The 12,500-nt window shown below is 38.3% G+C and overlaps 2 protein-coding genes across 2 annotated transcripts in view; one reads left to right on the plus strand and one right to left on the minus strand.

Moving 5' to 3' along the window:
* mibp2 (muscle-specific beta 1 integrin binding protein 2) overlaps nt 1–1,426 on the minus strand; it is a 6,102-nt gene extending 4,676 nt beyond the window's left edge. The window contains exons 1-2 of the mRNA XM_079825229.1: nt 1,285–1,426; nt 1–48 (exon numbers count right to left, since the gene is read on the minus strand). The exon at nt 1–48 is cut by the window's left edge and continues 43 nt beyond it. Coding sequence (XP_079681355.1) covers nt 1–48; nt 1,285–1,310 — 74 coding nt within the window. The 5' untranslated portion in view covers nt 1,311–1,426. The remainder of the gene's footprint in view (nt 49–1,284) is intronic.
* Nucleotides 1,427–1,503: 77 nt separating this feature from the next.
* LOC307131527 (CDC42 small effector protein 2-like) overlaps nt 1,504–12,500 on the plus strand; it is a 12,691-nt gene continuing 1,694 nt past the window's right edge. The window contains exons 1-4 of the mRNA XM_079825230.1: nt 1,504–2,397; nt 3,951–4,163; nt 8,827–8,922; nt 10,765–10,843. Of these exons, the coding sequence (XP_079681356.1) occupies nt 4,110–4,163; nt 8,827–8,922; nt 10,765–10,839 (225 nt within the window). The 5' untranslated portion in view covers nt 1,504–2,397; nt 3,951–4,109 and the 3' untranslated portion in view covers nt 10,840–10,843. The remainder of the gene's footprint in view (nt 2,398–3,950; nt 4,164–8,826; nt 8,923–10,764; nt 10,844–12,500) is intronic.

Genomic DNA, 12,500 nt, shown 5'->3' on the forward strand with positions numbered 1-12,500 from the left:
CTCTTGATCAGTCTGTCCGTCAGGGTCGTTTTACCGCCGTTCGTGACTCTGTGGGGCGGAAACACACGCACATGTTATTGTTATGAACATGTATGGTGTTATTATTTACATGTCAATCAATGATATATTAATGTGCCAGTCATTCAGCACCAAACTGGAGTGTGTGCCACGCCTTAATATTATTTACGTTACTCATTTTTTAAGGTTAGCCTTTTGTAACCAAGTCAGATCTTTCTGTCGGTTTTATTGTGTAAAGTGCCTTGAGAAGCTGCTATAAAAGGCGCTATTTATAAAATTAAGTTTATTTATTACTACACTATTACACAAGTGGCAAATTTTCAACTGTAGCACTTCAGACAGATGTTAAAACCATAAAAAAGACAGATAAAAATAGAATAGAATACACAATAGAATAAAGTAACATACTTTTGATTACTAAAGTAATCCTGACAGTTTATCAGTTACCCTTTTTTGGACCATGACTGATGAAAAAGCTGTTACAAATCACCATAGCAACCGCAGTTCCCGCGATTGTGCTCAAAAAGACATTACAAAGATCCTAAAGGGTTATTAATTCGTGTATGGTTTTATTATTTACATGCCAATGAATGATATATGAATGTGCCAGTCATTTTGGTTAACTTTTTCTTGAGGATTTTAACTATTTTGTAATCCAAACTATTCTTTTATGTTGTTTTTTAGTACGCTTTGTATTGTTATCGGTCTGTTTTATGGTGTAAAGTGCCTTGAGAAGCTTACAAAGGCGCTATATAAAAGAAAGCTTATTATTTTACAGTAACTGGCTAATTTTCAACTGAAGTCCATGTTAAAATATCCATAAATTACAGAAAGAAAACAACAAATAAATCAATCACACGTTGAGTGGAATAAAGTAACAGTTACTTTGGATTACTTAAGTAATTGTAGCGTCTGCCAGTTTACCGGTGACTCTTTTCTTTGACAGTGACTGATGAAAAAGACGTTACAAATCACCATAGCAACCGTAGTTCCCGCCAGAGTTACCTCAGCCGCGATTATCTTAAAAAAAGACGTTGCAAAGATCCTGAAGCGTGATTAATTAACGACACTGGATTTATTCGTCTACACTACACACGAAATTATGAATAAATCACGCTTCAGGACCTTTGCAACGTCTATTTTGAACAAAATCACGGCTGAGGTAACTCTGGCGGGATCGGCGGTTGCCATGGTTATTTCTTTGACAAATAGAACCGAGTGGCACGCGCACAGCACGCGGCCGCCCCGAGCACGCGCTCCACTCACCCTCCGATGCCGATGATGAGCTTCATCCTCAAACCGAGACAGACGCGCGTCGATGCGGGGAAAGTCGTTGATTACACCGATTACGGACCGATGACCGTACGAAGGAAAGCGTTAAAAGAGAAGGTTACAGGAAATGTCAACTACTTGAGTCCTCCATGACGCTGAATGAAAGCTGGACGATGGCGCTTCCTCGCGATCTTCCACCAAAGAGAAACTCGTGTGCTCGAGACGGCTCAGAGACTACTGACTGCTGAGCGCTGATTGGCTATATAAACGCTGCAGGCCAGCGGAAACCACGCCCAGCCAATCGGAGAGCCGGATCTTTGTCCCGCGGACGCCCCGCCCAGCGTGGGCGGCACAAGTGCGCAGTCAAACGATATTTTTGTGTTTCCTGATTTTTCCTTTTCCATCTGAGAATGGAATTTTTTATACATTAGCCTATTTTTTTTTTTAATGAAAAGTTGCATCTGTTAACATTAGTTAATGGTTAGGGTTCGGCTAAAAACGAACAGTTGTGTTTTTATTAACTCACGTAAGCAAAGATGAATAATTACTGTGACAAATGAAATGGATAAGTGTTAAACTGTTGTTTATTTCATAAACAAAACTCACACAATAAAATATAGCCCTTTTTTTTAATTATTCATAGTTAAATGTAGTTTTATTCCTAACATGGATTCGGTTTGGATTCACATTCCACATAAATCTTCACAAAAGAAACACTTAAAATATACAACTGGCACGCGCCTCAAAATTATGCTTTATACATTCTTTTGGTATCTTAGTTACTTTTTTCTTCTTAAAACAAACAACGCATGTTTTATATATCCTGTAAATAAGTTAATTTTTTATAGTTCGTGAATCGGAAGGAGTTCGCGGCGCCCCCTGGCGGAGAACACGAGCTTTTTCCTCAGGGATTTTCCTCTCGTGTTCATGTTAATCCTGGTGGATTGTCTTGTTTTCGTTCATTGAAGTGAACATGACGTTAAACAATATTTGAGGCGCTACCAATGCACAAAACTACACGTCCCATGATTCATTGGGGCGGAGCGCGGCGGAAGAGGGCGGAGTCACCGTCAGTTCTCTGACAGACACTTTCAGGAAGTGCTCGAGGTAAGACATCTCATCTTCCCTTTTTATTTAAACTTTTCTGAGAAAAATTAGTTATTACATGCCCGACTTATGTTATTAAAGCTCGTCTTTTCAACTCAACATAATCCTGTTCCTTACAAACGGCGGTGTGCGAGATCTTGTGTGATTAGCATGCTAGTTTGTGTCTGAGGTTTCCTGCTGCGCGTCTGTTTCTGCTCATATTAGAGGAGAAGAAATGATTTATTTAATATTTAACTGCTTTTGACCATGTGTACCAGCTCTAAACCGCTGCACTTATGCTCTTCCATCAAAGAAGATTCTGTCGCGGGAGATTTGATCTGATAATAATACAGTCGATTATCACCTGCAGTTTTCAACACTGATAATAATCATAAATGTGTTGATCATCAGATCCTCATATGAGAATGATCTGTGAAGGGTCATGTGACCCTGGAGTAATGAAGATAAATTCAGCTTTGATCACAGGAATAAATCATCATTTTTAATATGTTCACATAGAAAACAGCTGTTTTAAATTTGGATAATATTTTGTGATTTTTACGGTACTTTTAATAAAATAAATTCAGTTTTGATCTCATAAATAAATAATATTTTAAATATATTCATATAGAAAACAGCTGTTTTAAATTTGGATAATATTTTGTGATTTTTACTGTATTTTTAATCAAATAAATTCAGTTTTGATCTCATAAATAAATAATATTCTTTAATATATTCACATATAAAACAGCTGTTTTAAATTTGGATAATATTTTGTGATTTTTACGGTACTTTTAATCAAATAAATTCAGTTTTGATCTCATAAATAAATAATATTTTAAATATATTCATATAGAAAACAGCTGTTTTAAATTTGGATAATATTTTGTGATTTTTACTGTATTTTTAATCAAATAAATTCAGTTTTGATCTCATAAATAAATAATATTTTCAATATATTCACATAGCAAACAGCTGTTTTAAATTTGGATAATATTTTGTGATTTTTACTGTATTTTTAATTGAAAAAACTCAGCTTTGATCCCATAAATAAATAATATTTTAAATATATTCATATAGAAAACAGCTGTTTTAAATTTGGATAATGTTTTGTGATTTTTACTGTATTTTTAATTAAAAAAAACTCAGCTTTGATCCCATAAATAAATAATATTTTAAATATATTCACATAGCAAACAGCTGTTTTAAATTTGGATAATATTTTGTGATTTTTACTGTATTTTTAATTTAAAAAACTCAGCTTTGATCCCATAAATAAATAATATTTTAAATATATTCATATAGAAAACAGCTGTTTTAAATTTGGATAATATTTTGTGATTTTTTACTGTATTTTAATCAAATAAATATAGCCTTGGTGAGCAGAAGAGACTGTTTCAGAAACAGTCAGTGTACATGTTTCTCTTAAATGTTTTAGCAGAGCTTTAGCACTGGTTCCTGAGACAGTGTGTGTGTGTGTGTGTGTGTGTGTGTGTGTGTGTGTGTGTGTGTGTGTGTGTGTGTGTGTGTGTGTGTGTGTGTGTGTGTGTGATGCTGATGTCCTGCTCTTTCAGGAGGATCCAGGCCCCCGTCAGCGGTGCGTCACATGTCCTCTCTGAGACGCTGAAGTCAGTTTCCGGCGCTTGTGGCCGTCGAGCGAGAGCACAATAGTGTAAGACACAGGAAGAGAGAAAAGAAAGTCAGAGGGAGGAAGTCTGTGCAGAAGCAGGAGCATGACCGAGTTCTGGGTGTGTTTCAGCTGCTGCGTCGCTGAACAGCCGCAACCCGTGAGTCTCACACACGCTACACACACGCTAAACACACACGCTAAACACACACGCTAAACACACACGCTAAACACACACGCTAAACACACACACTAAACACACACGCTAAACACACACGCTACACACACACACGCTAAACACACACGCTAAACACACACACTAAACACACACGCTAAACACACACGCTACACACACACACGCTAAACACACACGCTAAACACACACGCTAAACACACACGCTAAACACACACGCTAAACACACACGCTAAACACACACACACTAAACACACACGCTAAACACACACGCTAAACACACACGCTAAACACACACGCTAAACACACACACACTAAACACACACGCTAAACACACACGCTAAACACACACGCTAAACACACACGCTAAACACACACGCTAAACACACACACGCTAAACACACACGCTAAACACACACACTAAACACACACGCTAAACACACACTAAACACACACGCTAAACACACACGCTAAACACACACGCTAAACACACACGCTAAACACACACACTAAACACACACGCTAAACACACACGCTAAACACACACAAGCTAAACACACACGCTAAACACACACGCTAAACACACACGCTAAACACACACACGCTAAACACACACACGCTAAACACACACACGCTAAACACACACACGCTAAACACACACGCTAAACACACACGCTAAACACACACGCTAAACACACACGCTAAACACACACGCTAAACACACACGCTAAACACACACTAAACACACACGCTAAACACACTAAACACACACGCTAAACACACACGCTAAACACACACGCTAAACACACACGCTAAACACACACGCTAAACACACACGCTAAACACACACGCTAAACACACACGCTAAACACACACACTAAACACACACGCTAAACACACGCTAAACACACGCTAAACACACTAAACACACACGCTAAACACACACGCTAAACACACACGCTAAACACACACGCTAAACACACACACGCTAAACACACACGCTAAACACACACGCTAAACACACACGCTAAACACACACGCTAAACACACACGCTAAACACACACACTAAACACACACGCTAAACACACACGCTAAACACACACGCTAAACACACACGCTAAACACACGCTAAACACACGCTAAACACACTAAACACACACGCTAAACACACACGCTAAACACACACGCTAAACACACACGCTAAACACACACGCTAAACACACACGCTAAACACACTAAACACACACGCTAAACACACACGCTAAACACACACGCTAAACACACACGCTAAACACACACTAAACACACATAGCTAAACACACACTAAACACACACGCTAAACACACACGCTAAACACACACTAAACACACATAGCTAAACACACACTAAACACACACGCTAAACACACACGCTAAACACACGCTAAACACACTAAACACACACGCTAAACACACGCTAAACACACATAGCTAAACACACATAGCTAAACACACATAGCTAAACACACATAGCTAAACACACACTAAACACACACGCTAAACACACACGCTAAACACACACGCTAAACACACACGCTAAACACACACACTAAACACACACACTAAACACACACACTAAACACGCACACTAAACACACGCTAAACACGCTAAACACACACGCTAAACACACACGCTAAACACACGCTAAACACACTAAACACACACGCTAAACACACACGCTAAACACACACGCTAAACACACACGCTAAACACACACTAAACACACATAGCTAAACACACACTAAACACACACGCTAAACACACACGCTAAACACACACTAAACACACATAGCTAAACACACACTAAACACACACGCTAAACACACACGCTAAACACACGCTAAACACGCTAAACACACACGCTAAACACACGCTAAACACACATAGCTAAACACACATAGCTAAACACACATAGCTAAACACACGCTAAACACACACTAAACACACACGCTAAACACACACGCTAAACACACACGCTAAACACACACACTAAACACACACACTAAACACACACACTAAACACGCACACTAAACACACGCTAAACACGCTAAACACACACGCTAAACACACACACTAAACACACACGCTAAACAAACACGCTAAACACACACGCTAAACACACACTAAACACACACGCTAAACACACACGCTAAACACACACGCTAAACACACACGCTAAACACACGCTAAACACATTAAACACACACGCTAAACACACACGCTAAACACACACGCTAAACACACACGCTAAACACACACGCTAAACACACACGCTAAACACACTAAACACACACGCTAAACACACACGCTAAACACACACGCTAAACACACACGCTAAACACACACGCTAAACACACACACTAAACACACACGCTAAACACACACGCTAAACACACACTAAACACTAAACACACACTTAACACACACTAAACACACGCTAAACACACACTAAACACACGCTAAACACACGCTTAACACTAAACACACGCTAAACACACACTAAACACACACTAAACACGTGCTAAACACACACTAAACACTAAACACATGCTAAACACACGCTAAACACACACTAAACACACGCTAAACACACGCTAAACACACGCTAAACACACGTTAAACACACTAAACACACGCTAAACACACGTTAAACACACACTAAACACACGTTAAACACACGTTAAACACACACTAAACACACGTTAAACACACGTTAAACACACACTAAACACACGTTAAACACACGCTAAACACACGCTAAACACACACTAAACACACGCTAAACACACGCTAAACACACGCTAAACACACGCTAAACACTAAACACACGCTAAACACACACTAAACACACGCTAAACACACTAAACACACACTAAACACATGCTAAACACACACTAAACACACGCTAAACACACACTAAACACACGCTAAACACTAAACACACGCTAAACACACACTAAACACACACTAAACACACGCTAAACACACGCTAAACACACGCTAAACACACGCTAAACACTAAACACACGCTAAACACACACTAAACACACGCTAAACACACTAAACACACACTAAACACATGCTAAACACACACTAAACACTAAACACACACTAAACACACACTAAACACACACTAAACACACGCTAAACACTAAACACACGCTAAACACACACTAAACACACACTAAACACGTGCTAAACACACACTAAACACTAAACACATGCTAAACACACGCTAAACACACACTAAACACACGCTAAACACACGCTAAACACACGCTAAACACACGTTAAACACACTAAACACACGCTAAACACACGCTAAACACACGTTAAACACACGCTAAACACACTTTAAACACACGTTAAACACACACTAAACACACGTTAAACACACGTTAAACACACACTAAACACACGTTAAACACACGCTAAACACACGCTAAACACACACTAAACACACGCTAAACACACGCTAAACACACACTAAACACACGCTAAACACACGCTAAACACACGCTAAACACACGCTAAACACTAAACACACGCTAAACACACACTAAACACACGCTAAACACACTAAACACACACTAAACACACACTAAACACACACTAAACACACACTAAACACTAAACACACACTAAACACACGCTAAACACACACTAAACACACGCTAAACACACGCTAAACACACACTAAACACTAAACACACGCTAAACACACGCTAAACACACACTAAACACTAAACACACGCTAAACACACACTTCACACACTAAACACACGCTAAACACACACTAAACACACGCTAAACACACGCTAAACACACGCTAAACACACACTAAACGCTAAACACACGCTAAACACACACTAAACACACACTTCACACACACTAAACACACGCTAAACACACACTAAACACGCTAAACACACACTAAACACACGCTAAACACACGCTAAACACACGCTAAACACACGCTAAACACACGCTAAACACTAAACACACACTTCACACACACTAAACACACACTTCACACACACTAAACACACACTAAACACACACTTCACACACACACTAAACACACACTAAACACACACTAAACACACACTAAACACACACTTCACACACACTAAACACACGCTAAACACACACTAAACACACACTTCACACACACTAAACACACACTAAACACACTTCACACACGCTAAACACATGCTAAACACACACTAAACACACACTTCACACACACTAAACACACACTAAACACACACTAAACACACACTTCACACACACTAAACACACACTAAACACACACTTCACACACACTTCACACACACTAAACACACGCTAAACACACTTCACACACGCTAAACACATGCTAAACACACACTTCACACACACTTCACACACGCTAAACACACACTTCACACACGCTAAACACATGCTAAACACACACTTCACACACACTTCACACACACTTCTGCTGCTGAGAGTCCAGGGCTCTCGCGCTCAGTGTGTCTTCCTGTGTGTTCGGCTCATTGTTCGGCTCATTGTTCGGCTCATTGTTCTGTGTTGTGTGTGAATTGCAGAAGCGGAGGCGGAGGATAGATCGCTCCATGATCGGAGAACCCACAAACTTCGTCCATATGACACATGTGGGCTCAGGAGACATGGGTCTGCCAGCGGTGAGTGTCTTCTACACACTGAGCGTCTGCATACGCTTCTAACCTGGACAATCTGATCACGCACATCATTTATTATTATTTTTTATTTATTTAACCAGCTAAGTCAGTTGAGAACAAGTTCTCGTTTACAATGACGACCTGGCCAAGAGGCGGCGTAAAAAGCAGGTGCAGGTCAATCAAAAGAGAACAAATAACACAACATAAAACAAACAATAACTAAAAACACGTACAGCGGTCTTGTGCTATTGACCAAACTGAATGAGTGAAATAAACGAACTACGCTTTAAATTCTGCTGCAAATGATTCCAATCGTAGGAAAACTGAAGAGAATAATGACCAAAAGCGCTACGGACTTTAGGTAGACATAAATTAATGAAATTGCTAGAGCGCAGATTACGACTAATGTTGCGAATATTAAAAAGTGACTTTATAAATAAATAGAAAGCAATGAATTTGTCTGCGGGAATGAAGACCGGTTCACTAAAGAATACAATTAACAACGGTGAGTATTAAACGAAGCGTGATAAATTACATCCTATAAACTACAGCACCATAATCCAGAATTGGAAGCACTGTCATTTTAGCCAAAAGTTGTTTTGAAGTGTGTGTTAAAGAAGATTTATTACGAAAACGAATACGAGATTTAACCTTTCTAAGCAATACATTTATATGAGTTTCAAATGACAACCCAGATATTTGTAGAACTCAACATAATCAATCTTCCAGCCATTGAGTTCACTTCAGGCGGATCTTTAACATGCGGAGATTTCTATTAAAAACCACACATTTTGTTTTATTTGTATTTAAAGTAGGGCTGTCAAAAGATTAATCGCATCCAAAATAAAAGTTTGTGTTTACATAATATATGTGTGTGTACTCTGTTAATTATTATTGATATATAAATACACACACATTCATGTATATATTTAAGAAATACTTGCATGTATATACATTTATATAATATATAATATATATAAATATATATACAAATATATACAAAAGCATGAATCGGAAGCTCTGTCATTTTAGCCAAAAGTTGTTTTGAAGAAGAAAAGCACGTAAACATTTGAAATGGGCCGTTATTACGGCAGCAATTATAGTTAAATATAATATATGTGCAGGTCTTAAAAGCCTTCAAATTGATTTTTAATAAGGTACATGTACAGTTGATTTAATAAATAATTTTGCGTATTTTTAATGCCCTACTAGTAACTTGTCCATATCTTTTCATTTAATTGGAAAATTCAAGTATACAATATTATCTCTATATTTTGATGTTTTAATTAAGTAATGATTTATAAAAAAGAAAACTAAAACTAGTGTGAAATAAATGTTAAAAGCAGGAATAAGAGCATCTTGGAGCATCCTCATTGGATTTTGTAAAAGTGGAAATTTTTCTTTATTAGAATTTGTATTGTAGTTGTCAGTATATGCCTTAGCGTTACTGCATTAATGGTACAGCAGGTGTTTGATATATTGCCGTATTTATTGTGCTTGATTTAAAATAAAAGGTGCTTTAAAAAGTCCTGAATCTGGTGTTCATGCAACCCTGTTAAAAACAAAACCATTAAAGGCACAGTGTGTAAGATCTCCTAGATCAGATATTAGTGCATTATCCCAAATGTGTCCCAGAATGTTTAAATCAGTGTGTGTGTGTGTGACGAATAATTACGTACTGTGCCTTTAACTCTGTTTGTGACATGTTTTGGACGCCTCTCCTGAGATCATATTACTATGCAAAGCAGCTTTACATGAGGATCAATCACGTCAGCTGACACTGATGATGATGATGATGATGATGATGATGATGATGATGATGATGATGATGATGTGTCTCCTCAGGTGGACTCTGTGCAGTCGCAGATGAAATCCAAAGGCGGTTATGGGAACGGCACAGCGGAGAGTGTTCAAGGATAGTCAGGTGACCGATGTTTTACACACAGTATTTACACTAGATTACACTAGATTACCGGCTGGATTTGGACACACACAGTGTCTGTAAACACACAATACTGCTGTCATTCTACAGGAAACCCTCTGAAGTGTCATAACCCACTGCTAAAAGTCATAAACATGTGACTGTGTGTTCTCTGAGCTGTAATTTTGGTTCTAAATTGATTGTGAAAGGCCGTGTGCTCTAGCACCCTGCGGACGCTGTGGGCCGTTTCCAGCACACACTGGGAGAAGAGTCGTGTGGCACTGGGATATTGTGTTTACACCACTGTGTGTGTGTGTGTGGGAAGACTGGTGTATCGGAGAGATTTGGGCAAGGAAAAGGAAATATTCCTCCCTTCACATCCGTCTGAATAAATCTCGCACACATGATAGAGAACAATTTTTCCGCCACAGAATAAAAAATAAAAAAATTCCTCAGAATTGCGTGATTATAAAGTCGCAAGTATCTTTTAAAATGTTTTATTTTGTGGTGGAAACACTCGTCCATTTTAAACGGATCACATTTCTCACAATTCCACGTTTAAATCTCTCAATTTTTTACGCTCAAAAAGACTTTACGCTCCCTCGAGTCATCCTAGGTGTGTGTGACTCTTCTCTCAGATGATTATATTACAAAAGTCCAGGCTAATCCGAGCTTTATAACGGCAGTGACTGTTGCTCTGTTTTTGAAGTCCATGAAAATGCATCTATCTGTCATATAACTGCTCCACACGGTTAATAAAGGCCTTCTGAAGCGAGTCCATGCGTTTGTAGAGAAATATTCATAGTAAAACTTTATAAAGTAAAGTTTCGGCCGATCATTTCAGTCCACAAATCATAAACACTCACCATGGGTTTAATGCAGTAACACCTTATGGTATTGTGGAGGAAATTTTTTCTTTTTTTTACATTATTTAACTCAGGGTTTGTACCTTTTGAGAGTGAAATTCAAGCACTTTTCACACTTTTTCCAGCACTTCAAAGCTCTAAATATTATCAGATTTGTGTGATGATTTGCAAAACTAAAAGTGTAAAGTGCTGGCCACTTTATGGCAAAAAACCCCACTATAACCAGTAGGTGGCGGCATAGGAGCACTGATTTGACTTATTAGACATTTCCACTCCTTAAAAATATAAGGACAAAAGAAGGAAGTTCTTCAAATTGTGAGTGGATTACACAGAAACAGGTAAAGAGTGCTCCTTTAGTCCAGTCTGATTCTATAGAAGAACAATAGCACATTTAATAAGAGTGGAATATTACAATTTTGCACATTACTGTTGTTAATAAAAGTTCATTTTTTCTGCATAACAACTCAAAGCTCAGCGCTTCACTGTTACATTTCCAATAAACACACATGTACTATTATTAGTAACTGCACTTATTAACAAAACAATGCAAAACAATAGTCATTTTAATGAAAATAATGTAGACATGTGCCGGTAATACGATATACCGCAATAATGAACATCGTGGACACTTCAAAATACTGTGAATAATTATTTCTTACGAATTATTCAGATTTTTAGAATGCATTTTAAGAATCCTTTACCCATCAACCGTTTAAAATGAACAATACGTCAAGAGGAACGCGCACTGATGTAAATAAACCGTTTTCTGTATCCGCTACGCTGCTCATCACATA

This window comes from Gobio gobio, assembly GCF_949357685.1.
Source record: "Gobio gobio genome assembly, chromosome: 9".
In the NCBI taxonomy this organism is placed as follows: domain Eukaryota; kingdom Metazoa; phylum Chordata; class Actinopteri; order Cypriniformes; family Gobionidae; genus Gobio; species Gobio gobio.